The sequence below is a fragment of the Crocodylus siamensis genome, chromosome 12 (genome assembly GCF_052110815.1).
Source record: "Crocodylus siamensis isolate JL-2025a chromosome 12, ASM5211081v1, whole genome shotgun sequence".
In the NCBI taxonomy this organism is placed as follows: Eukaryota; Metazoa; Chordata; order Crocodylia; family Crocodylidae; genus Crocodylus; species Crocodylus siamensis.
In genome coordinates, this window is record NC_143406.1 from 46,198,536 (window position 1) to 46,224,818 (window position 26,283).

General features: G+C 66.2%; 1 protein-coding gene across 3 annotated transcripts in view; it reads left to right on the forward strand.

The window, feature by feature from the left end:
• Positions 1 to 8,781: 8,781 nt before the first annotated feature.
• LLGL1 (LLGL scribble cell polarity complex component 1) overlaps positions 8,782 to 26,283 on the forward strand; it is a 38,081-nt gene continuing 20,579 nt past the window's right edge. For all 3 annotated transcript variants that reach the window (XM_090023504.1, XM_090023506.1, XM_090023505.1), the window contains exons 1-2: positions 8,782 to 8,971; positions 16,222 to 16,319. In XM_090023504.1, the coding sequence (XP_089879630.1) occupies positions 8,891 to 8,971; positions 16,222 to 16,319 (179 nt within the window). In that variant the 5' untranslated portion in view covers positions 8,782 to 8,890. The remainder of the gene's footprint in view (positions 8,972 to 16,221; positions 16,320 to 26,283) is intronic.

Genomic DNA, 26,283 nt, shown 5'->3' on the forward strand with positions numbered 1-26,283 from the left:
TTGATCTCTGGAGCAGGGCTGGGCTGGAAGCCGTGAGATCTCCCTACGTAGCGCTTTCCCATGAGTCCTGCTGCACGTGGCAGTGCCCCAGGTTTCACAAGTCCTCCCAGAGTCCACTACCCACTGGCGTGCCAGGGGTGCAGCTCCAGGAAAATGGGGCTAGTCTTCTCTACCTGCCCAAATGTGGGTGTGGGAACCCAAGTCCAGGCACTCGTCTAGAACTTCGGTTTAGCTGGTACCAGCACAAGCGGACACATGGGAACGTCCAGACTGCCCCCAGGGCTAGGCTTGTCTTTTGCCCATGCAGGTCTGGTGTTCCTGCTGTGAGGTTGGGGCTGTGTCCAAATGCTGGCTAGTCCCTGTATGGGGCCAATGCATCCCCAAGAGGAAACCCGGGCCATCAAACCCAGATCTTCAGGCCTCTCCTGCTGCCTGGCATCAGGCGGCCTTCTGCTTCCACCTCCATAGCACTAAAAATGAAACCAGTCCAGCTGTCCTTACCTGGGGATTTCATGGCCTGCTATTGAAACTCTACCCCTGTTGATGAGTGCTGTGCCCTGCCCTCCCAGGAGCCAAGCTGTGGAGGAAGCAAAGCCCCAGCTCAGCGGAGGTGGTTCCTTGGCTGCATCCAGTTTGCACAGTAAGTGGTGATGCCTGCACCCGGATGCAGCTGGTAGGAGGGGACCATTGGCTTTCAAGCCCTGTCCTTGGGGAGTAGAGCAGGGATCTGCTCATCTCAAGCCAGCCGAGAAGAGTCCCCGTGTCTGAGACCGTTGCAGACCTGCCCAGCCCCTCGGGGAGTCTGCTCTGCGTGTCTTGGACCTGCCTTTTGCAAGCCGTTCTTGGGGTGAGTGTGCTCGGAGGCTGGGCACGAAGGTGGCCTGAAGCTGTAAAGAGCCATTGGTTTCCGAGCTGGGCGCCGGGCATGGGAAGCTCCTCGGTGTTGTGTGGCCAGAGCAGGAAGAAGTCAAATGCATGCACGCGGCGCTTGCTGGAGGCAGCTGAGACAAGCACTCGCCCTGGCTGTATGGGCACCGCAGCAGAAGGGCCGTGTTAGGCAGCACTGGCCATGGGAGGGGAAAGCCCCTTGTCCTCCGACCAGCCTCCCACGGGCCACTTTGCCCTGGCACTTGTCAGGCGAGGTCCTGACAGCTGCCAAGGTCCCTGGGGCTTTGCACAAACCTCGCAGTGGCAGCTGAGCGCCTGCCCAGGGAATTGCACCCTTCCACCTCCCTTGTGCTGGCAGTCCAGCGGGTGCTGACATGCTTCACCCCAGAGGTAGCTGCGATCTAGCGGTGGGAGCATGGCGCTCCTGTGCAAGCGACTTTGGGCCGTTCTTAAACGTGCAGGAAATACAATCCCTGAGCAAACGCGATGCAGGCGTCTAGGGCAGCGTGGGCTGCGTGGCAGAGCACATGCCTCTGTGATCAGCTTTGCCTGGTGCTGGGCTGCTGAGCAACGTGTCTGGCATTGGCTGCTCTCCCTCCAAAGCCCTCAGCTGGGACTCGAGACAGGGAGCCAGAAACCTTTGCAGCGGCTGGGCCAGCTCCCTGCCCAGATGTCCCGGCAGCAGGCTGGGCTTTTTCCTCGCTGGTTCTCCGGAGCGCCTCTCGCTTCGCTCACGCCAGCGCCTGGGCTGCGAGGACGGCAGATGCCCGGGATCTGCTCTGTCCCCAGAAGTGCCCTGCTGGGACTCGCGCGCCGTCGCCTTCGACGCTTCCCACCCCAGGCCGTGCCCAGCCGTGGGGACGGGGTCGTGTCAGCTGTGCTGCCCCGTTCCCACGCGAGGGGGAGCTGGAAGCAAAGCCAAGCTTCAATGGCCCGACGGGACTTCCACCGAGCTGCAGGGGGAAGGAGGGCAGGGCAGGCACAGCCCGTCTTGGCCCCCGTTCCCTTCCTCGGGCTTCAGCCCGGCGGGGGCTCCTATGGCAGCTGTTCCCTCCCTGCTCTGCTCTCACAGGCGGGACCCTTTTTGTCCCCTGTCTGACGTGGTCCCTGCCTGTTGGTGCCCCTGTGCTCTGGGGCCGGCGCTGCCCGTGGGCTCACCCAGGCAGGGGCTTGGGGTGATCGTGGGTGTAGCAGATGCATGAGCAGAGGCCCGTGGGGTTGTCCATGCCACCTTTTTCCCCCTCGCCCAGGGTTCATAGACACAGCTATGTCTTGATGAACGTGATGCTTGGAAAGGGGCGAAGCGCTGCCCTGTCCTGGCCTCTCCTGCATCGAGGTCAGGGCCAGGCTTGGGACCCCTTCTCACTGGCTTCCCCCACGAGCCCCTGTCCACTGCCTCTCGTGTGACACCATGGGGCGTGAGGGAGTAAAGGGGGGTTGTGGTGGCTGGTGAGGGTTGACCCTGCGCATGGAGCTGTTCATTGCACCTGTGCCCTGAGCTTTCCTCCTCTGCGGGGAAGGCATTTAACACGGGGGCAGAGTAAAACCGGGTGGGCTCAGCACCGCTCACCACCAACCCCTGGCGCTCACCGCGGCACCTGAAGGCTGCAAGGCAGAGAGGCAAATGGATTGCAAAAACCCCAAAAAGCAAGGCCTGTCCAGGCTGACCCCACAAACCCACCCGCCTCGAAGCTGGCACGTGGATGGGGAGGGAAGAGCCAAGTTTGTTCCTTGGGAGGTGTCTGCCCTGATCTTTGCAAGGGCACCAGGCCCGGGCAGAGGCAAAGGTGGTTTCCCCAAAAGGCAGCCCCCGTAGCACCCTGTTCGAGCCCTGGGGAGGGAAGAAGGGGCCGGTCATTAGCTGGCACTTCCCAAAGGGCCCCGGGGCAGCAGCCTGAGCCACGCGCCAAGGCTAGAGGAGCCTGCCACAGTCCTCAAGCTGCAATTTCCCCCAGAAGCTGGGACAAAGCGTGTCTCTTAACGTGTGGCCGGAGTTCCTCTGACCGCATAGCCGTGGGGAGTCCTCCCCCCGCCCCGGGCAGGGGTCCAGCTGTCTGCAGCCCTCGCTGCCGGGCTGTTGCTTCTGGCTGCACGGCTGAGTTTCTCTGACTGTCGCTGGATCTTGCCCCTCCATCTGCCGGCTGGAAGTCTTCCCACCATCGCGCTCTCTTCCCTTCGCACGCACTTCCACGGGCTGCTCGTGTCCCCTCCCGGCCTGCCCTCGCATTAGCTGAGCAGACAGAGCCCCTCGTCTTCTCGCGTCGCACGGCTCGGGGCCACGTGTGAGCTGGGAATGCCCCAGGCGTGGAGGGTATCGACGGGCAAGAGCCTCTCAAATCCCCCATGCGCACCCTGCATCTCTGCTGGTGCTTTGCAGTCATCTGGAGCTGCATCGCGTGTGCCGTGGGCGGCTCTCTGCGGCTGGGAGCTGGCGCCACGTTGAGCGTGGCCTGTCTCTTCCAGCACACAGCAGCCCCTATCCCCGCATCTGCCTTCTATTAGTCTCCTCCAGGCGCGAGGCTTGCCATCCTCCTCCTCGCTGGAGCCGCCGGGCCTGGGGGACCGCTAATCAGCTGCAGAACTTATCGCCCGGAGGGCGGGTCGGGGGTTCGAGACCAGGCCAGACGGCTTCTCGGTGCTTCGCGCCTATGCAGCACGGGCCTCGTTCAAGCCTGGGGGTTTCCGAACGGGGCATCCAGGGGCACGGAGCCGATACCTCGTACCCCGATCAGACTGGCCAGCCCGCATCCCCGGCCCTACGTTGCTGCGGGAGGCTGGGTTTCCAGCAGGACTGTTAGTCCCGGCAGGCAGAAAGTCAAGTGCTCAGCTGTGGGGTGCGAGGGGGGTATCTGGGGGAGAAAGGGGTGCTGGCGTGCCCCCCACCGCAGCCGGGGGACCCCAGTTCCCCTCGTCTGGCCCGGCTCAGCTGCTGCCGTGCAAACAGCTGGGAGGTGCAGGAAGCTGGTGGGAGCCTCCGGGGGTTTGGGGAGCTGCAGCTGGATCTCATTGGGGCGCGCCATCCGGCTTCCCTGGGCTGAGCCAGCCGAGCCGAGCACAGAGGCCCTGGCCCGGCTCCCCGCGTGCAGGGCAGGCGCTGCGGCCGTCTCCTCGGAGGACGCCTGAGCTGCCGGAGATGGACGGGCCTTGTTCGAGGCACGGAGGGGCCGCACCGGGCCACGGCGTGGGTGTTGTCATTGTGCTGGGGCAGCGCTGAGAGCAGGGCCCCGCTGTGTACAGAGAAACCTGCACCCTGACCCCGCTGCCTCGGGACCCCTCCTCCTTCCCGGGGTGCTAGCAAGCATGTCGGGCTCACTGACTGGGTGAGGGGATGTGCCCAGGGCTATGGAGCGAAGCAGTGTCAGAGCACTCAGCAAAGGGTCCGTGTGGCCTGTCAGCCAGGGCTGTCAACGGGCGCCGTGTCCCAGTTTGGGGCCGGGGATGGGTAACACGGCCGGGGGCTGCCGGGAGTCGCAGTCCCGCAGCAGCAGTCAAGGCAGCCCAGGCTCGTACCCCAGGCACCGGCGGGGCAACGCCTCTGCTTCTGGGGCCGTCACAGGCACGTCGGCCCCCAGCAGCAGTGATCGAGGGCTCCGCTCTCTCCCGCCGTGCCCCGACTCCCGCGTCCCCCTCGCCGGCAGAGCATCCCGACCAGCTCCCACTCGTCTCTCCCCGGGATGGGGCCCAGACAGCTGCTCCCCTCTCGCTGCACAGAGACCTAATTAAAGACCTCTGACCTTTGGCTTCGTGTCTCACGACCCCACGCCCTGTCCCCATCCATCACCCAGGAGCACCCGGCTTGGCTCCTCCCGGGTTTTCCCCGATCCCTCCTCGCTACGGACACCTCTGGCTTGGAGACCTCGGCCCGTGCAGCAAACGGGACGGCACCGTGGGCACGGGCATGGCCAGGAGACGGTGCGTACGGTCTCGCCCCTCCCTGCCGCTTTCCCGAGGGCCGCAGGTTTCCAGGGCAAGTCCAGCAGCAGCTGCATCGCCCTGGCCCAGAACCGCGGCTATTCTTGGCAGCTCCAAAAATACCCGAGCGCTGCCTCCCGCTTCCTGCACCTGGCGGACGCGCGCGCCTCCGTCCCCGTGCGAGCGCACGAGGGCCCACGGGCGGGGGGTGGCGCGAGGGTTGGGGCAGAGGTGCCAGGGGGGTGGGAGGGGGTGATCCCACGACGGTCACGCCTGGCGCTGTTCGCCGCGGGCAGCGACGGAGGGGCTGCAAGGGGGTTGCAACCGGGGTGGGTCTTGGGCCAGCCCCCGCAGAGGGGAGCACGATGCCCTGAACGAGGGGGCCGCGTCCTGGCGGCCTCCCCAAAGGAGGCTTCTTGCCCTGCCCTTCAGGCCACCATTGGTCTCGTGTGCCAAAGCTCATTTAAACCATATGCAAAGCCCCTGGCAGTGGGGGAGCCTGGCCCGCATGCGAGCACAGCCGGGGCTGGACTAGACCAGCCTGGCGGCCTGCCCACGCGCTTGGGGGCTGCACTGGGTCCTGGGGGCGTGGAGGGACAGCCTTGCACCAGCCTCTCGTGCCCCCGTGGCACCAGACCTGGCAGCGGGACGTATAGGAGGGGCCCGACGGCAATACTGAGGCCTGCGCTGAGCGGGGTGCCGCGGGGCCGGCGCCCCCGAGCCAGCCTGAGCTGTGGGTGATGGAGCAGGGCCCGGAGACGACGAAGCTGCCTCCGGCGAGCCAGGAGCCCGGGGTCTCTGCAGGCATCGAGCGGAGCTTGGCCTGGCTGCGTCGCCGGGGCTTCCCGCTGCTTGCGAGGGCTGCGCTCTTGGCAGCTCACGCGGCGCATTGTGCAAGCCCTGTGCACCGCGGGGAATTTGCAGCTGGCCTGCGCCACCCCTCCCAGCCGCGGCGACTGGAGCCGAGCTGCGGATCTGAGAGCAGGTGCCGGGGGCTCCTGGAGAGCGCTGGCGGCGTGCACGGCCCTGCCCCAGAACGGGGCTGGTCCTGCCCTCTGCCCTGCCCGCAGTGCCCCTGGCACCTGGCTGGGCCCCTGCTGCGCTCCCTGCACGCACGGTCCGGGAGCATTATTATGGGGCAAGAGCAGGCACGTGGCTCCGTCCTGCTCCGGCTGCGGAGCTCAGGCTGGGAGCGTGGGGCTCCCAGCGTCTGTAATGACCCCACCGCGCTGACTGGCCCAGGCTGCGCGGTGCCCGGCTGGTAGCTGGTGTCATTGCAGGGCAGGGGCTATAGCGAGGCGCTGCTGGGCGCTTGAATTCGAGGGGAAATGCCAGATCTGATCGGCCCTATCCAGGCTCCTGCAGCATCTGCAGGGGGCCCTTAAAGCCCCAGCTCCAGGAGTCAGGGGAGGCTGGAGAACAGGAGGAGTTCCCAGCCCTCCCGGGTGTTGGGCAGGGCTGGCCAGGATGCAGAGAACAGCAGTGTTTGAATAATATCATAATAATAACAACAATCACTATCATCATCACAATAAATCATCATCATCATCGTTATTGCACAAAGCCTGCGGCTTTTGAGTCAGTCTCTCAGGCCTGGCCCACGGCTCGGAGCAGCTGGGAGTGGCCGTGCTGGAAGCCGTCAGCATTGGACTGATTTGCTTCCTGGGGTGGGAGGGTGGTGGGGCCCTTCATGGCAGCTGGGGGGTGAGCGTGTGTACACGTGCATGTGTGTGTGTGTATTTGTCTGTCTTTATGGTGAGTGTGTGTGGGGGGGCACAGGGTTTGCGTGTAGGGAAGCTTTTGAGACAGCTGTGTGTTTGTGTGTGTGTGTGGCAGCTGGGTGTGCGTGTATGTGTCTGTCTTTATGGCACGTGTGTGTGTATACGTGTGTCTGGCAGCTGTGTGTGCGTGTGTGCCTTTCTATACAGCCTCTGTGTGTGTGACAATGGGGTGTGTGCGTGGGGGGAAGCTTTTGGGACAGGTGTGTGTGTGTGTGTGAGCGCGCACACGCATGTGATGAGCTGCTGCCCAGGCCGTGGTGGGTGTGGGGCCAGTTTCTTTCTTCTCCCATCAGGGCATCGAGTTTGGGGGGCAGAAGCTGGGCCCGATCCTGCCCTGCCCTCGCGCCCAACCTCACCCTGCCCCTGCCCGCGGCCCCTGCCTGCAGCCGGAGGCGGAGGTGCAGACATGCGGCTCAACCAGTTGCCCGTGCCCCAGCCGCGTGAGTCACGGCTTCCCGGGCCTGCACCTTGTCTCCGCACCAGCTCGTTCGTCTGCTTGTTCATCGCAAGCAGCTCTGCCAGCCGGGGCTGGGCACGCGGCAGGAGGCGGGGGCCGGGGACAGGTGGGCGATGCCCCGACGGGAGCCCCAGGAGGTGCCGACATCCCCGAGCCCTGCTGCTGCTCCTGCCCCAGCTGCGCGCACGGCGCTGTACGGACGAAATCGGAGCCCTGCCCATGCACGCCTCCAAGTGAACGCAGCATGCACCACCAGTCGGGAGGGCCTGACTCAGTGTTTCCTGGCTGTGACTCGGGCAGATGGGGCCGTGTGTCTCGTTACTGCCCTTGCCTTCGCCCTGGGGGCCTGCACCGCCACGGGACAGCGCTGGGTCCTGGAGGGTTTCCACTAAACATCCGACAGCTCCTGGCTCAGCGGTGTGACGGCTGCCAGCCTGTCTGGCGATGCCGGCCAGTCCAGCTTGACACCAGGGGAGAGTTTGGCCCAGCTGCCAACAGTGCTGTGCTCTGCTCCGGATGCAAATGGTTCTCATTAGTTCGCTTCCACTGCGTGGTGACGTGGATCTGCAGGCGTGGGGCCTGACCCTGCGGCGGGCTGCCTGCCCCAGCCCCTGCCACGGCCGCCCGGGGGGCGCTAAGCACCATGCTGGGGCCTGCGGGGCAGCCCAGGTGCAAAAAAGGCTGATATCTTCCCCCTCCGCTGGAAACAGCCCTGGGTTGGTCTGCATGGGTGCACCGCTGGGTGCTCCCACCCTCCCAAAGTGCCCACTGCCCGGCCTGATGCCCCAGGGTTATGGGGGTTCCCCCCACACGGCAGCCGCTGCCCAGGGAGAGGCAGCACTGGTGCAACCACTTGGGGTGCAAATTTGCACCCTCCCTGCCCCTGTCTCAGGGTTAGAGGCCCTATACCTGTCCGGATCGGTAGCACTGCCTGCCCTGGGCTTGACCCTGCTGGCTGGGGCATCCCTACCCCACATTCACCTCCCATTATTAGGGCGCCCGTGCCCAGCCCTGGGGTGCTGCTGGATGCACCCCGTGAGGGAGCTGCCCAGGGGCAAGGACTTCAGTGGGGCCTATATCCTCATCTAAGGACCGGGGCACGATCCCGCCTGGATTCTTCTTTCTTCCCTGGAGCCCCTGCACGGCCGCTTGGGCGCCAGGGGCTCCCGGAGCGAGACGGCCACCACTGGGGGGGTCGGGGGCCAGCGGGGACGCGGCGGGCATGGATTTCACTCCGCGCCGCCCTTTGGCAGGGAGCTGTGCCTCCGCCCGGGGTGGCCGAACGAATCCAGGGTCCGCGGCTGCAGGGGGGGTGAAGGCAGCCTCCTGCTTTTTCTTGCAGCACCGTGGGACGCCCCCCAGGCCCCAGCTGGGGGGTTAGGGTGCCCACCCCCGGGGGGGTGCAGACGGTGTGGGCACCGACGCTGTTCCCCCCCGTGCCCTGGGGGTGCTCGGGGAGGGGCCCAGCTGACCCCCGACCCCCAGCCCCAGGCCTGCCCTGAGCCCTCTGCAGGGCAGCGCCGCGCCCCGCCGCCAGGGGGCAGGCGAGAGCCGGGCTGGCAGGAGGAAACTACATCTCCCAGCCTGCCTCGGGCCGGGCAGGGCGCACGCGCACGAGGCGGAACCGCCCTCCCGGGGAGCCTCCCGGCGCCGCCCGCATTGTCCGGTCGGCGGGGCCCGCGGGGGAAGTCGTTGATTGGCTGCACGGCGCGTCACTCAGCCGCGCGCCCCTTGAAAAGCGCCGCCCCGCCCCGCCCCCTCCCAGCAGGGCGCCGCGCGGCCGAGGTAGCAGCAGAGCCCGAGCGCGCCCGGCCCGCCCCGCGCGCCCGGTTCGAGCCCCGCCGCCGGCACCATGCTGAAGTTTCGGTTCCGGCGCGGGGGGCACGACCCGCAGCGCGACCGGCTCAAGCAGGAGCTGTTCGCCTTCAACAAGGTGCCGCGTCCGCCCCCGCCCCTCCCCCGTGCGTGCGTGTGTGTGTGTGTGTGCAAGGGCTGGGGGTGGGGGTGCGTGTGCATCTTCCTCCATGCTGCGGGGGTGGTGAAGCGGTGGTGGGGACGAGGCTTGCACAGCACACCCGGCGGGGAGCAGTGTGTGCGTGCGCGCAGGGGGGGTGGGCTGTGCAAGGGGTGCAGTGTGTGTGCAAGGGTGGGGGGTGTGCCGGGGCCCATGTATGGAAGGTGTACATGCATATGCAAAGCTGTGCATGTGTGGGGGGGGTTGTACAATGCGTGTGCAAGGGAGGTGTGTAGTGTGCACGCACCTCCCTTGTAAGGCTTTGCATGTGCAGGGGAGTGTGTAGCGTGTGTGTGCTTGCACAGGGGGGTGTGCACGCAGGGGGCGCAGTGTGTGTGCGTGTAAGGGGGGCCATGCGTGCAAGGCTGTGCATGTGGGGGGGGCACACATGCCGTGGGCCTCACAAAGCAGCGGGAGGCTGGAGCCACAGCTCGGGCTTTGTGCGGCCCCTTCCCTCCCCGTCTCTCCAGCCCCAGCCGGGCCCGGGCCCATGCCCGTCCCCTCCCCGTCCCCTCGCGGGTGCCCAGAGCCCCCGTGCCAGGCCCTCGGCGCCGGGCAAGGGGCCGATGGGGCCCCGGGGCCTGCTGGCCCCGCATAGGAAGCGCCGGGCCCCCGAGTTGGGGTCCCCATGCAGCCAGGGGCCTTGGGGCGGCGGGATGTGGCCCTCGCTCCTGGCGTGGGGGCTCCGGGCAGGGTTTTGCCCCCCGGTGCCAGGCGCTCCCCCATTAGCAGCCTGCGCCCTTTGTCTCGGCTGCCCCCCTTGAACAAGCCCCCTGGGCCGTGCTGGAGCAGTGACCTGGCTATGCTGGGGGGGGCCCATGCCCCCCAGCTCTTGGCTGTCCAGCCTTTGCCTCTTCTGCCTTCTGGCTGCTCGTGGAGGCCCCGTGGGGACCGCAGTGACCCCTGGACGTGATGGTGCATCCCCTCCCCGCGCTGCCCGGCCAGGGCCCCTGCAGGCATCTCCTGGTGCTTGACCCTCAGCCTGGGGCTGTGCTTCAGGCCGGCAGCCGGTGTGGGACGGCTCGCCTGCTAGGAGCTGTGCTGCCGACCGGGGCGGCTGGTCCGGGATTGGCTGCCTGGGCTAGGAGAGGAGGCTCCTTGGGGTCTTCCCTTCCCAGTGCTGGCGCTCCTGTGCCTTGCGGGCTCCAGTGTGAGGAGGTCCCACCTGCCCCAAGGAGCTTGTGGCCCAGGTAGGGGGGTCCCTGCTCCACCACTGTCCCCCTGGGCCTGCCAAGTCCCTTGTGGCTCCATCTCCCGTGGACTCAAAGCACGTGGGAGAGCTCTGGCCCATCTTAGGATAGAGCCAGACAGAGTTGTTATGGGGAGGGGGCTCTTCTCAGGTCACCACGTATTTCAGGGAGAAGTGCTGCCTGCTGCTGGTGGTCTCCGTTGTTAAGCGAAGCTCTTTGGCTTCTGAGCAGGGCTGGGAATGAGCAGACCTTGCACCTCCGCGGTCCCCGGCGGGGAGCAGGGGTGAACGGCTGGTGCTGCTCTGCCCTCAGGCTCGCATGGGGAGAGGGGCTGTGGGCTCGTTCTCAGGGTACGTGGCATGGGGAGGTGGTGCCGGAGCCCTGCAGGAAGCATGGGGCTAGCGCGTGTGTGCCGTGCTGCCTCGGCTCCTCTGCATGGGGTGAGGCTGGGGGGTTCGGGGCCCCACGGGGCATGGAGAAGGGCCAAGCTGCTGCAGGGGTTTCCAGGTGGAAGCCGTGGTGGCTGCCAGCAGCCTCCCCTCCCGGGCAGGTCGGGCTTTGGGGAGCCTTCCCCCTGTGGCCAAGCCCGTCGTGGGGCCAGTTGTGGCCTGCTCCACTGCAGGACGCTGCCCGCTGGGGGCTCCTGAGCTCCCTTGGCCCCTCAAGCTGCTCGCTCCCGTGGCCGGCGGTGCTGCCGGGTTTGCGGCTGGGCAGGTGGAGCATCCGCTGGGCTGGTGCTTTGGGCTGCTGTGACTCGAGTGTGCTGAGCCTGGAGCCAGGGCTGGGCCGGCTGGTCCTGTGGGGGTGGCTGGTGTTGCCGGTGGGTTGCTGGAGCTGCTGGCTGGCCCGTTGCCCCCCGGGCGGGCGGGCTGATGAGCTGTCTGCAGCTGGCGGTAGAAGTCCTGCACCATGGCAAGGGGAGACTTGCTGGGTCACCAGCTATTGTCACTCCCAGTCCCAGAGGTCGGTTGCTGGCCTGGTCTCTCAGAGGGCCTGCTGGTAGCTGGCAGCTGATTCTCACGGGGTTTTTTGGCCACTGTCCTCGTCAGAAATGGGTCGATTCAGCCTCTGTCCGGGGATGGGGCTGCAGCTGCACAGCAGCCTGCCCTGGATACCTGCTTCCACCCCAGCTGCCTCCTGGAAACGCGGCCTTGGCCTTCCGGGATGCCACGGGGTCAGGGACGCTCTCCAGTTGCTGCAGCTGGTCTCCTGATGAGCAGGTGTCTCTGACTGGGGCTTGATTCCCCCCACCCCCCCAGAGTAGGGCAGAGGCAGGGCTGGATGGGCTGCGTGCGGTGGGTGCTGACCAGCTCGTGGGGCGACCAGTTGCCGCTGCAGATCTGGAGGCTGCCGAAGGCTGCTGCGTCCATGCGTGGAGCATGTTGGTCATCTCTCGGCCTCGGGGCTGCTGCGCTCTTGGGTGTTTGTGTTGCATCGTAAGCGTCTTGAACTGGGGGAAGAAGCCCCAGATCTGCCCGTTGTTGGGGTGCTTTGCAGGGAGTTCTCTGCAGGTCTGGACCCAGAATCCAGAGGGAGAGGGCGTTAGGCTGGTCCTCCACCTCCCCGGCATCGGCATCGGCGGCGGGGTCCAGAGGGCCACGTAGAGAAACCGGGCGCCTGGGCTGCGCTGCCCGGACTGAGGAGGAGCTTGCATCTGCCCAGCCGCTCGCAGGTCTCGGCCAGCGCCGGGAAGGTGTTTGTGCCGCTGGAAGCCGGCTGTTCTCTGCCCCGGGGCTGTCGGGTGTTCTCGGGGCCCTGTCGCTGACCGATTCTCCCCGCCACGTGAGGTGGCTGTTAGAAGATGTCGAGGTTTGATCCCCTTCCTGGCGCTGATCAGAGCCACTGGCTCAGCCAGGCCTGTGGGGGCACGGGTCAAGTGATGCTTGCAGCACGGCACCCTGGGCCTCTGTCTGCAGCTGCAGCAATGCCCGTGCTGTAGCCCCTCTCCCACGCGCTGGCAGAACTGGGTCTGGTCACGGGCTCTCGCGCAGCCTGAGGGCTCCAGGCCTGGGCTGGCGTGGCAGGCACCCCCATGCTCCCCCGGCAGCCGCGGCCGGGGGGACTGGCTTCTCCTGCCTTGGCCTGGCCTCTCTGTGGAGAGGGGGCTGTCGGAGGGCTCCTGCTGACATTCAGCTTTGTCTTCCGGTGCTCTGGCCTGTGTTGCATCCCGAGGGCTGGGGCTGTGCGTCCTGGCGACGGACTCGGTCCCCAAGGGGCTCTGGGCACCCAGATAAAATCTGCAGGTCCGAAGCTCCCGGGTGCCGCACTTGCGAGGCTCGGTGGCCTCTCCGTCACGGTACCATCCAGCCGCTGTCTTGTGGGCGCAGCGCTTCTTCCCCAGGTTAGACTCGGAACCGGTTCTCACGGACCGCGTCTCCCGGTTGTACTGGGGCGAGGAGCGTGTGGCTGTGGTCGGCTGCCTGGCCAGTCTGTCGGCGCCGCTTGGGCAGAAGGATTCTGCCGCGTCGAGGATGGGGCTGGGGGTGGCAGCAGCAATTTGGTGGGGGGGGAAGGGGAGCAGGGCCCGCCTGGAGAGGACTGACCGTGCCAGAAGGGAGCTGTCTGGCAGAGTTGCTGTCACCCGTCTTCCTCTAGGACCTGGGCGGTGACACGCAGGTAGGACACTGGGTGTGGGGAGGCGCGCAGGCCCGTGCACTGGGAGGAAGATGAAGAGGCAGTGCATACCTGATGATGGGCGGTCCCCATGTGCCAGGCCCCCCGGCTCTGTGGCCAGCGCGTGCAAAGGGGATTGCAGGCGTCTGGGCACAGGGTGTTCCAGGTGGTGCCCTCGGCGCCACGTACCAGGCCTGCCAGGGGTTGGTGCTGAACGCTGAAGGGACGTGGGCAGGGGGTGACCCACAGCGGTGGCCACTTCCCTAGCGAGCAGGATGATGGGTGGTAGGAGCTTGGGGGGCTGTGCAGACCTGCCATGTGGCTCTGTGGCTGGGACATCTCTGCAGGCAGCGCTCGAACGTCCAGCGTGACCAGATCGCTGGTGCGTTAGAGGCCCCGAGCGCTGTTACCCTGCCACCATGGGTGATAGCCAGCAAGAGGAGCTCCAGCTGCTGCCTCCCTGCTGTGACGCCCCCCACGGTGGCTGAGCCTGCAGGTGCCCATCCTTGCAAGTCGGGGAACACGGGTGTCCCCACTGCAGACCAGTGTCTTGGCCCAGGCCGTGCAAGCGCTGTGCAGGGTCCTCGTGGGGAGCGTGGATCCCCTTTGGGTTCCTAGGGCTCGTGCGGGGCAGTTGCCTTCCCCTCCACACCTGCCCCATCAAGGCCGTGCAGAAAGTGCAGTGCTGCGTGTGCAAACCCCGTACGCCGGTGCTTGCCCTTGGCTGGAGGTGTCTAGGGACAGCAGGCACAGCCCGGCCTCCGCCTGCCTGGGGAGGTGGCTGCATGCTGGCAGCGTGCTGTGCGCCCAGGGGACCCCCCAGCCCCTCTCCAGGAGAGGCTGAGACGTGCGGCGAGCTGCACGGCAATGGCCAGCTGGCCTATTGTGCTGCCCAGATAGCTGGCTCGAGCTGGCGTAGCATCACTCGCGTGGACCCAGGCGCTCTTGCGCTGCTACTAGCTTGCTTTATGACCCTGGGCAGGTCCCTTAAACCCCCCAGAAGCAGTGCTTCTGTAATGGTCCAGGAAGCTTGCCTCTCGTGTAGGTCTCTCCGCCACGGGGTGAGCAGGCCCTGTTGGGGCGCGCTGGCTGCTTGGTAGCCATTCGCATCCCGCCTCAGTGGGACCTTCCCTTCCCTGCCTAGACAAGTCCCTGTCTGAGGGCCAGTGCTGGGCCTGGCCCTGCTCTCGGGCCACAGGCCGGTGCAGAGGGGTGGCCTGGACTTCTGTGACCCATCGCAGCGTTGAGCTCCCTGGAGGATGTTTGCAGAGAGGGGGGAGACGAAGGTTTTCTCTGAGGGGGAGGGGACGGGACTAGGGGCGATGGCCTCGGGCTGCAGCAGGGGAATTGCAGTTGGAGAGGAGGATCTCTTGGGCTACGAGTGGTTTGGCACTGGGCAGGCACGGAGAGACGTTGTGCAATCTCTGTCCCGGGGAACTTCCGACAGCAGCTGGGATGGGAGGGTTTGGTCGGGGATGCTCGCAGGGGAGTGATGTCACGCGGTCCCTTCCAGCCCAGCTTTCCTACGCTCCCTTGATGCTCGGCCCTCGGCTTGCTGCCACCTTCCCGTGCTGTTTAGGAGCGGTCTGTGCATAGAGGCCTGCTAATCTCGGCAACTGCTGAAACAGGCCCTGCTGCCACCAGCGCACCCTGCGCCTTGCGGCCGCTGCAATCATGCCGCGTGAGACCTCTCCCCGGTAGCTCCAGCCCTACGGTGCCTCGGTTCCTGGTGCGATCGGGGGTTTGCCGCCTGCGTGTACGTCTCTGCTCCCCAGCCCCTGTGCCTCCCTGCACTGCTTCGAAAACGGTACTGCTGGCTGGCGGCCGGCTGCTTTCTTCCTCTGGCCATGCCAGCGGGTGCCTGGACTTCTGTAGGGCTCCTGGGCTTTGGTCCTGGTGTGAGGACGGGCACCCCTCTGCTCTTGCTGCCCCTGGACCCATCTTCTCTTCCATAGGGAGTTCATGCTGGGCAGGGAAGTGCAGCGCTGCAAGGGGCGCTTGGCATCTGCTGTGGGCAATGGGTGCTGCAAGAAGCTGGCTTCCACCATAGCGACGAGCGCAGAAGCAGCAAGGATTGGAAGTCCTGGGGGCAGAAGGATGGTGTTCAGATCCTGCTTGTGGCTGCTTCACCTGAGCTGCGAAGCCCTCGGTGGAAGGGCTGAGGGAGGTGGCAGGCGTCAGGTTTGGCCGGCGGGGTGGGCGCAGCCGGTGGCGTCGGCAAAGGCCGTGCACGAGCTGCCGTGCTCCGGGCCCCCGAGCGGTGGGAAGCCGATTAACGGCCTCCCCGGGGGCTGCTGCTTCCTGAACCGCTCACCTGCCGCAACCACGGCTCGGGCAGAGCAGCCACTGGCAATGCCCTGGCCAAGCCAGCGAGGCCTGGAGTCGGGCCAGCGCTTGCAGTTGGTGTGCGGCTCTGCGCCCACGCCGGCCCCCCACCGCACATCTCGGCGCTGCCGTCTTGGGCGCGGGGTGACTTGCAGGAGCGCTCCTGGGTGGCCGTGCCTGGGGCGGGGCGGGCAGGGCGGTCGAGCTGGCGGGGATGGACACTCCTCGTCTCGGCTCCCGAGTGCCTGCAGGAATGCACTGAAAGGCTGTTTGTGTTGGGCTGGGGCCGGCCGCCGCGCGGGGCGGGGAGCGCTCCCAGCCAAGGCTTCGGCATCCTCCTCCGGCCCCTCCCTCCCAGCACGGCCTCCTGGGAGGCTGCAGGGCTCCACACCTGCGCTGCGTGGGCTGCCCGGGCGCTTGCTCGCCGGCCTACCCGAGCCTCCGGCCAGCAGTCCCAGGCCCCCAGCTGCCCAGCGCTCTGGCTGGAGGGGGCAGGCTGGGCCGCAGCCAGCGCTGCTCTGCGGCTCCCTCCGTGCCGAGGCGCTTGAAAGGCTCTCGCGGACTTCGGAGCATCTTTGTTTCCGCGTCGTCGGCGCCCTCCCGTTCCCAGAGGCTTCGCTGGTGGCTGGTGCAGCCTGCGTATAGCCTGCACGCTCGTGTAGGCCATCGGGGCTGCGGGGGGTGCTCCGTGCTGTTGCAGCCTGGTCTCCTGCCTCTCCCGGTCTGCGTCAGGCCTGTCGCATTGCCCACGTCCGGGTCAGCAGGGAGGGACGGGAGGTCTCTGGCCTGATGGCTAGAGGGCCTTTGGGGTGTGTTGCCTGATGCCGCCCCCCGCCCCCGTTAAACATTACGCGTGCCCTGCTCTCCCAGGCAGGTAAAGGCAGGAGGGGGCTGTGGGTAGTGAAAGCTCCTGGAGGCTCCAGCGCTGCCTGGGTGAGCAGGGCTGCGTCCTGCACTGGGGCCACCTTGGGATTAATTTGGGCTTCCCAGGAGCCCTTGGGCTCGCTGATGCTTGACATAACCCCACGTCTTCTCTCCTAGACGGTGGAGCATGGGTTCCCCAACCAGCCGAGCTCCCTGGCCTATGACCCCAAGCTGCGCATCATGGCAGTGGGTACCAAATCCGGAGCTGTGAAAATGTATCCTTGGCTGCTGGGTGCTCAGATCCCCCCGAGGAGGGAGCAAGGTAAGACCTCGGCGGTGCCCTGCTCCGGCTGGCTTCCCTGGGAGTCACCTGGAGCTGCTTGCCAGCGATGAATAGGTGCCCTGTGCAGGGGCCGTCTGCGTGCGTGGCATAACGCAGCCGTGCCCTTTAGGCTTTGTTCAGCCTGTCTGGCTGCTTTGACTGGCCTGGTTCTTGTTCACCCCCTTACTAGGGGGTGCTAAGGCCATTTGGCCGACAGGGTATCGAGCCCCAGCAGAGGCGACCCCACCTGCCCTCGCCGAGGAGGTGCTGAGGGCTGAGCTGCTGCCGAGCGCTGCCCTTCCAGGACCAGGATGGCAGCAGAGGCGTCTAGCTGCGTCGGTCTGGGAGGAAGGTGAATAGCACGGTCCGTCGCAGAGGTGGTGCAGTGATTAACGTGTGAAACGGCCTGGGGGCCGGGAAGTGCTGTCACTGCCCCGTGCTCTGGTCCAGGGAGGGGTTGCCCGTGTTCCTCTGTGCGTGCGTGTCATGGGGGCGTCACGACAGGGCTGTCTGGCCGGGGCGGCAGCCCGGGCACGCGGCTGTGTGAACAGAGCAGCGACTGGCAGGATCCTCCTGCTCTCGAAGGGAGCGGGGCTTTTCCGTCTCCCAGGAGGGTGGGGAGGAGGATTTGCCCACGCAGCACGTTGCAACCAGCCCTGCCATATGTCGCCGCCCTCCTCCCTCAGAGGCAGAGCGGGGGCGGCTGGCAACGCCCTGGCTGGGTTGGTGGCGGGGATCCAACCCGCGTGTGCCCTCGGTTGTGGGAGAGGCTGGGCCGGGGACCGAGGGCCACGGAGCCGGCTTGGATCTCTCCCTGCAGCGCACAGGCGGCTCTGGGTGAGCAGCCAGGCCTGGGGTCTGGAGTCTGCATCTCGGCTGCTCCCACCTCCTGGGCAGTGATGCTCTGTCCCTCTCCCTCTGGGCACAGAGACAGTGCCCCTGCTGTGGCCAGGCCCCTGGTAATACCCAAGCTAAAATACCCACCTGTCTGAGCCCGAGGGGCTGTGTGGGTGGCCTGAGCACCTCTGTCCTCCTTGCAAAGGGTGCCTGAGTGCAGGGTGCCTTGTTGGCCAGCAGCGTCTATTCCAGGTACCCACCCATCCTATGTCCAAGGCCCGGGTGCTCTGTCCGTGCACCTCTGCAGCAGCTGTCCTGTGTCGGCCCCCGGGTGCATGTGGGGAGGAAGAGGGGAGAGGATCCATCCCAGTGGGTGGGAAAGGAGGCTGGTGCACCTGGTGGGACAGGGGCACGTGCCCCGAGCTGGAGCCCTCGTCGGCTCCGCGTGGCTGGGTGTGACTGCTCCCTCGGGCAGGCGGCAGCTCCCGTAGACCAGAACTGGCACTGCCGGTTCCTCGCAGCTGCCCTGGCTGGAGCACGCTCCTCCTCGCTGCCAGCTGCTGCCTGCTCTCCCGGGGCTGTGACCTGCCGCTTCCCGCAGGCACCAGCCCGGGGCTGGCGGGGTTGGGTCGTGGCGCAGCGGTGGAGAAGGCCCCTGTGCGGTATGCGGGGCAGCTGCCTCCACTCGTGGCCCCGGGGGCAGCCTGGGGCTCAGGCTCCCGGGTCCCGCCGTCTTGCAAACTAGCAGCGGGGGATGGAGCACGAGCTGCTAGCTTCTTGCTGGTGCTTCAGCATAACAGGAAGACAGGCTGAGAGAGGCCCGCTCTTCAGACCGCGGTCTGTCTCCTGGGCTGGCGTTTGGGCTCGGAGCAAGTGCCAGACCCGGTGCTGGTCCCCAGCTGGGGATGTGCCCTGTAGGGGAGCCAGGGCTCCTCCGCCGAGGGCGTTCGGCTCCCGGCGGTGCTCTGGTTCTCATGAATCGCTTGGCTGTCGGGGCGGGGGGAGATGTCCTGCTTGGTCAAGGATGCCCTGGCTCCAGGCGGCCGCACGTAGCCAAGGGCTCCCGGCGCGGAGGGAGCTGGCAGGGCTCCGTGGCCTGGCAGAGAGCGGCCTTTGTTACCCGCTGTGTGCAGAGAGACTTCAGAGGGCTTCCTGGCCCACGGCCAGGAATCCATTTGTCCCTGGGCTTTGGAGGCCCTGCTCCACAGGAATGCGAGCGGGGGGCGTCGGGTAAGGTCCCTCGACCCTGCCTGGGCCCAGCACGGAGCTGGAAGGTGCAGGGCCCCGGAGGCCTGGCCTCGCCCGGCTGGGAAGTGCGGGGCCTGCATTCAGGCAGGCTCCGAACGCCGGGAGGGGGGATCCTGGCGGAGGGGGAGGGCTGCCGTTTATTCAGCCTCCCAGCACAAAGCCGGCGTTTCTTTCCATTGTGCACCGGACCTGAATGCCAGCCCAGCTGCGACGTCGCCAGCCCTGCAGCCAGGAGATGGCTCTGTCTGTCCCTGCAGCAGAGCTGGCAGGCGTGGGTGGCTGCACCCCGGGGGGAGACTTCTGGCTGCATTGTGCTGTCCGGGCAATTCATCGAGGGCTGGTTTTCCCCAGCCCAGCCAGAGAGACCGGAGCTGGGAGCACAGAGCCTTGCAAGTAGAGCCCAGCCCTGCACGGAGCAGCTGCAGTCGCCTGGTAGGAGAGGATCCTTCCATGATGGGGGCTGTAGCCTCTCCTGCCTCCATGCTGGGCTTCCTGCAGGGCCACGGGGTGCTGGTGCTGTCGCTGCCTGGACAGCCAGCTCCTTGGCGCAGGGACAACCCGTGTCTCGTGTGCCAGGTGCCGGGCAGCATCGCCTTTGTTCTGGCCAGCAGCGCAGGTGTGGTAGCGTCTTTGAGCCTGTTGCCACGCTGCATTTGTCCAAGGAGCCCTTGCAGAGCTGAGCTCTCGGTACAGTGACCCCGTATCTGCTCCATGCAGCCCCAATTGCATGGGTGTGACCAGTGCCCTGGGCTGTGGTATCAGTAAGGCCTGGGAAGGGAGTGCGTGGAGGTAGCCTGTTGCCTCCCCCCTCTTCCACCTCCTCGGTAGGGACCCGCATCCCTTCTGAAAGCCCCATGAGGAAGGGGGGTCAAAGGCCGTCTGTGCAAAGGGGATGGCCACTCGTTGTTGCACCAGGGCTCTAGTGCCCAACTGGCCAGTCCTGGGCTGATGGCGGTGGTCTCCTGGGAGCATGGGGGGCATCATGTGGAGCTGGAGACTTGCAGGAGTGCTGTGGGCATGGGGGTGAGGGTGCCCCACTGGCCTGGCCCCATTGCATCCTTCTTGGCAGGCCTCCCGCCGCACCCAGCCTCCAGAGCTGGCCAGGCTCTGGCCTCTTCCTTTAGCTGTGAAGAGTCATCCGCATGCGATGCTGCGGCCTGGCTCGGTGCAAACCCGCCTGGCTGTGGGCTCGGTATCGCCTGCAGCTGGAGCCTCTCGCCCATGCTGAGGATTTGAACCCCTCGCTGCCAGGCAGGCGGTAGGGCTGCCCCAGAGGAGGGCTTGTCAGGCAGTCTTAGCACATGGGCAGCGCTTTGAGGCCTTGCTGTGAGCCAAGAGGCAGAGGAGGCCATGGCTGGGGCAGATGGGGGTGCGGCGTGCGTGGACAGCCCCGAATGCTGACTGTTCCCCGCAGCAGGATGCCCACCAGGCCTCCTTGTTCTGCCGCTTCGAGTGCGGGTAAACCTGGGTCTCGGGTAAGACTCTGTCGTGCAGCTTCCCCGTCTTGGTTGTGCCCCTGCCTCCATCAGACTCATCAGGGCAACTGGGGCTGGTGGCGGGGCTGTCGGGTGGACTCGAAGGCCTGGCACCGGCAGTCAAAGCGGCTGTGGCTGCGCACAGGCGGCGTGCGTCGGTCGCCGTGCTCCGCTGCTTCCTGAGCAGCTGGCAGCTCTGACGCGGCTGCGAGGTTGCGTCTCTGCTCCATCCGCTGCTGCAGTGTGGCTGCGAAGTGGAGGCCAGGCGCTGCACAAACCACGTGGGTGTGCAAACTGGAGCGGCTGGGGTGGGGGTAGGAGGGAGGGAGCTGCCTCTGTAGAGCACCGTGGCTATTACAGCCTTGAACTTGGAATCGTAGAAAATCCAGGTCGGAGGGACCTCGGGAGTCACGACTAGTCCAGCCCCCTGCTCCAAGCAGGACCAGCTCCAGCTACGTCCTCCCAGACCAGGCTTTGTTTAGCCGGGGCTTGGAAACCTCCAAGGATGGAGACTGCACCACCTCTCTGGGTGACCTGTTCAGTGCTTTACTGCCCTCCTAGTGAGAGTATTTTTCTTAATATCGAACCTAAACATGAGCCCGTTGCTCCTTGTCCTGGAATCTGCCCCCACTGAGACCAGCCCAGCTCCGTCCCCTTTGCAGCCCCCCTGCAGGGAGTTGACTTCTCTTTTTTTATAAGCCCAGTCCCCTCAGTCTGTCCTGAAGTCGTGTCCCCCGGCCCCCACAACTTCCTACTGTGTCAAGCCAGTGCTGCAGTGTCCCTGGCTGGAGCTCGCCATCGGGCACCTCGGACCCCATGCTCTGTCTGCCGGGCTCCACCGAGACCTTGCCTGGCTGCACCTGGGCTGAAATCCCCTCTTTTTGGTCAACTGTTGAAACTCCCTGAGGCTTTAGTGGGACTTTGGCGTCTTCCCATGAGAAGCTGCTGGCCCTGTGATGCCTGGCAGGGCTTGGGGGCAGGAACCAGCCAGGCTGGGCTTTGTGGCTCAGGCCTGTCGGAGCTTGTGCTGCTGACTGCGGGTGACGCATGGAGCTGCCTGGTGCAGGACTGGGGTATCCTGTAGCATGTTGCATTAGTGACCTGATGGGGTCTCTTGAGTGAGTACCCTGTCAGGCCTGGCCCAAGCCTGCCTTCTCCCGCGGGCACCGGGGCACTGCTCACGCACCCCTGCACTCAGGGCTGCGTGCAGCCGGTTCAGGGTCTGTGCATGGAGAGCTCAGCTCTGCAAGGGCTCCTTGGACAAGTGCAGAGCAGGGGGCTCTCCCAGGCTCCACCTGTACTGAGCAAGGCGCGCATGTATGGTAGCGCTGGAAAGGCAGCCGCTTCCTCCTGAGGGTCAAGGGTTTCTGTTGAGGTCTGAGCCTGGCCAGCTCTTTCCGGAGGAACCAGCTGCCTCATTGCATGAAGCTCAGTTTTGGATCTTGGCTGCAAGAGGTTCCTATAGAGGTATAACCTTAGGGCATTTGGTAGCCCCCCCCCGGTTTTGCAAGGCTCTCGGGGAGTCCTGTGTTTGAGCCATGTGCTGATGCGTCGTCTTTGAGGCCTCCACTGTGGCTCCCAGAACACATTTGCCCTGATGGATCAGACTTTGTGTCCCCATCTTCAGCCTGTCCTGAAATCCATGTGCTGTAATACTGCGTTTAATTGAAGAACGAGGCATCTGGCTGGGCCGAGCACCGGCACTGTCAGACCAGCAGCGTGGCCTCTCCTCTGCTGCTTGGCTGGCTGCGAGGGGCAAGCACCGGGGGACTGCATCTGGCCTTGCCTGGGGTCTGGGGGGGTGGAGGCTGCTGCCAGCCATGAGACCAACCGGGAGGAGCAGTTCCTGGCTCCGCAGCTGCTCTCGCGGCCGAGGTGTGGAGCTGTGGTCCCCTCCCAAGGAGGGCTGGCTCCCTGCGCAAGCCTGCAGCCCGCTCGCTTGCCTGGCTTTCCCACGCACGTCTATAAGCGAAGGTGTTGCTCTGTGCAACACCACGACCTCGCACACCGCTCGGAGGTGTGAACAGCTGGAGCAGCGCTGTGCGTGGCTGCACCCCCCCCCCCCCCCCGCTGCTGCTGCTGCATGGGCGTGAAGACTGGGACTGAGCCATCCCGCAGGCCTGCACGTGGCTGTCCTGGGGTACTCCTGGGTGCCAAGCCAGCAGGCCAACATGATCTTGCTGGGGGCTGGCAACGGCAGCTGGCTGCCTGCCTGATGGGCTCGTTCCAGTCCAGGGTTTCCCGGGCAAGCGGGGGACCCTGCCGCCCCATCCGGGGTCCAAGTGCTGCGTCTCTTGCTAAGGTAAATGGGGGCAGGGCTGCCCAGGCCTGGGAGGCAGCACCAAGCCTTGCGGCTCTCGCCAGGCTCTCCTGAGCTTGCCCGCGTGCCAACTCGCTGCAAAAGGCTGTGGCGACTGCTCACGGGGTGAGAGCAGTCTCCTGCTGTGAAGGCTGGGCTTTCCAGCTTAGCCAGTTGCCAGTAGAAGCTGGGACCAGTTGGGCCAGTGAGTCATTGCATCTTGCGCATGTAACTCCACCCTCTTCCTTGGCCCAAGCCTCGTGGCGCTAGCATTAGCATGGGGAGCTGTTGCTGCCCCAGGGAGGGGAAGCCTCGCGGGTCTGGCCTGCGAGGAGAGGGTTGCTGGGTGCTCAGCTGCTGTCCCCATGTCTGCGCAAGGGACGTGCGAGGGGAAGGTGGGGGCTGAGCCCAGCCACGTCTCCTACCTACAGCAGCACAGCAGGCAGCGTGCCACGGCGCTCCTGGCCCAGGCGCCTGCCTTCCACCCCCGGCAGCTGCGTGGCTGCATCAAAGCCTTCGCTGCTCCAGACCCGGGGGCCGGACTGTGCCGCGCTGGGAGCATCCCAGGCAGCGCTCATTAGCGGGGCAGCTAATGGGCTCGAAACCCTGGCTCCAGCCCCTCTAACCCTGGTGCTGGGGGAGCCTCATTTGGCAGCTAATTGCTAGATATTAGCAGCTTCCTGCAATGCGAGCCAGGAGCCAGCTGCTGCCAGCCCGAGAGACGCGGCTCGTTCCTGCCTCGGGAGTGTCGTGGTCTCGGCGGAGCTGCCTAGTGGTGTCCCCGTGGGAGTAGTCCATGGGCAGCTTTGCTGGATCGCTGGCTGCCCCTCGGCTTGTAGAGCCCGGAGACGGCCCGGATGGGAGTGTGGGGGTGGTGCGAAGGGTCGTGCCTGGTGCTGTACAGGTAGCCCTGCTCTGACTGGGGTCCTGGGCTTGATGGCAGCACCGCCTCTGCTTGGGGTGGACATCGTGGTGCTCTGGCCCTAGTCCCTGCAGCCCAGCTGCCTGCCCCCACCGCCCTAGTGGGACCTGCTTTCGTGCTTGGTGCAATGCCAGCTGCCCCTTGGGCTCGGTTTAGTGGAGTACCTGGGGTAGGTCTGCTTCCCATGGGCAGCTGCGGCAGGGACAGCTCCATGGCAGGTGCTGGGCTGTCTCATGGACCAGAAAAGCTGGCAGCTTTGCAGCGACCCAGCTAACTGCCAGTGCATCCTGTTGCTTGTTTGGGCCCAGCAAAACCCTAGGGCGTGTGTTGCACAGCCCTGGGCTGCAGCCTGTGGCCTCGGGACGCTTCTGATAGCGCGGCTGGCCAGGCACCTGCTAAGCAGAGCATCTGTCCCGCGAGAAGGCCGAAAGTCCCAGGGACAGGCCCTGGTGCCTGGGTACGTCCCACTGCTTTGCTAGTAAAGGAGCTGGTCTGTCCTGCAGAGACTGGCTTCAAGGACTTGCAAGCTGCAGCACAACGATGGCAGGTCTGGGGCCAGGCTCGTGGCCCGCAGCGGGTCCATGTTCCCCAGCAAAACAAGCCGGCTTCTCAAGGCTGGGCAGGAACGCCGCTCCGGCCAGCCTGGTTCCTCACGGCCGAGGGAGCGGGCTTGTGGGGCTTGCTCGATGGATGCCTCTTGCCTGGGTTACGCCGTGTGTGGCTGTGCTCTCCTCGCAAACGGGAAAGGCTGGGAGTCTTTGTGGACGGGGGTCTGGGGCCGTGCCACAAGCAGCTCTCCTTCCTCACTTGCATGGCGGTGTCCTGGGCCCAGCTGCCCACGTCGCCTGCGCCTTTGTGAGGCTCCCGCTAGACGCGTCAGCCGCCAGAGCCGCTGGTTCAGCCAGAGGCTGTGGTTGGCTACGGGGTGCGGTGAGCGGACGCATGGTACCCCCAAGCCAGGGTCTTTTGCAGTGCCCATCTGCCCCGTCTCGGCACTGATGGCAGGGGCGTAGCGGCCCGCTTTCCGGGCAGCGCTGCCCGAGCTCCTCGCCGGCGTGTGGTCCTGGCAGCGCCGTGCTCTGCGAGCTCCCAGCCGGGCTGGGGGGGGGAGGGGTGCAGCTGAGCCCCTCGCAAATGCAGAGCAGACGCTAGGGCTGCACCCGAGACGAGGGGAGGTTGGAGCCAACCTCCTGGGCCTTTGCCCTCGCCTGGGCCCGGGGGAGAGCTCCTGCCTGCAGGGCTCGGTGCCCGGCAGCTCCTCTGGTCCCTGGAGCACGCGTCAGAGGGGCCGAGTCTGGTCTGCCAGCTGGGTCTCGCTGCCTCGGCCCCTGCACCCGCCGTGAGCCCCGTGGCTGCTCGCGGGCAGTGCCTGGCGGCGGAGATCCTCATGGGCTGAACTGGGAGCACTGGAGGGGGTGCCCTCCGTTTGGGGGTCCCAGAGCATCGGTTCCTGTGTAGTGGGGTAGGACGGATGTGACGAGCTCGTGTGCCCGTCCCACGAGAGCTGGGGAGCAGCTCCTGCCCCTGGTCAGATGGGGGTTGACCAGCCAGCTCTGCCATAGTCGCGGGTGAAGCGAGGACAGGCCTGGGGCCCGGGATCTGGAGAGCCCCGGCTTGGTGTGACCGCGCGGCCTGGCGGGGCCGGGGCAGAGGGGCTGGATGGGCGCACGGTTGGTGTGGAGGGCCGCAGCGACCGGTGGGTATACGGTGACTGAAGTTGCCGTGACCCACCACTCTGCGGATGCGGAGGTGGCTTCGCCCACAAGGCACCGGGGCCGGGCACTCGTCCAGACACGCATCCCCATGGAGGGGTAGGCGCACTGGTGACGATGTGGGGGACACAGGAGGGTCAAATCCTCCCACCCTGCTAAGTGCCCCCTGGGAGAAGCCAGTTGGGGCTTGCTCCGCACAGGGGCAGCTTGCACCGAAACCCTCGTGCGTCGGCTCCAGGCCACCGGCGTTCCCGCGGCTTCGGAAAGGGGAGCAACTTCCTCCCGCCCCTTGGCAGCTCGCGCCCTGGGTTTTGCCCTCCCCAAAGCCCCGGGGGAGCTGCCCCGGCGCTGGGATGAGGAGCCGTCGCCCTGCGGCCCCGGCTCCGGATCTCTCTCCCTCTCCCCCTTCCTCTCCCTGGTCACGTTCCAGTTCCCCGCGCGCTTCTCAAGCTCGTCTTTATTTTTCTGGGACAGGAAACGCGCCCCGGAGAGTTGCTGAATAAGCATAGCGCGGAGGCCGGAGCGGGAAGCCGCCGTTGCCCCCAGCAACGGGCAAGCAGGAGGCTCGGTTGCTTGGTGACCCTCCGGGGAGGGATCCCAGAGAACATGGCTGGGGAGGCCGCGGCCAGCCGGAAAGAAAGGACGGGAATGGGGGCCGAGGGGGGCATGCCGGAGCCGCGCTCGGCCGCCAGCCAGGGAGGAACAGCGCTGGAAGCCAGCGGCTCATGGCGCGCTGGGGTCTCTGCAGAGGGGCCGTGCGAGGAAGCTTGCAGACTTGGCCGCCCTGTGCCGGGGTCCTGCTCGGGACCCTCAGCCTCCCGGGGGGCCGGCTTGTTCGTAGCACCGAGCCCTTGAGGGGCAATGCAGGTGGGCATCCCCGGTGCTGGTACCCAGGGATGCCCCAGCCGTAAGGAGCGTGGTGCGAAGCCTGGTTGGGTGCACGGCGCTGCCGCCCCCGAGCAGCTGTGCCATCCGGGCGCACGGTTCAGGAAACCTTCCCAGCAGCTGCTGGCGAGAGGTGGGTGGCTCATAGCAGGTGCTGCCTCGAACGTGCGTCGGCGACGCGGCCTGAAGTGCCGCGGCAGGATGTGGTCGACTGAGCCTGAGGTTAACTGTAAAACAAACCTCTCGGCTGCTGTTTTGAGGAGCCCCGAAAGGGCGCTGGGGGAAGGCTGGCCTGGCAGGGCTCCGGGATGCCATGGCTCCTCTGCCCTGGGGGTCTGCTCCAACCCCTTCCTCTTAACTTCACTTGCATGCGGAGAGCAGAGCGGCTCTCGGGAAGCCTCGCGTGATGAGTCTGCAGCTGCTCTTCCTGGACCGGTCCCGGGCTCCTTCCGGCTGTGCCAGCCCCCCGCCCGCGGCCGGAGCTGGAAGGACCTGGCGCGCCAGGCTCACACCCCATCTCAAGTGGGTGCGAGGGCCAC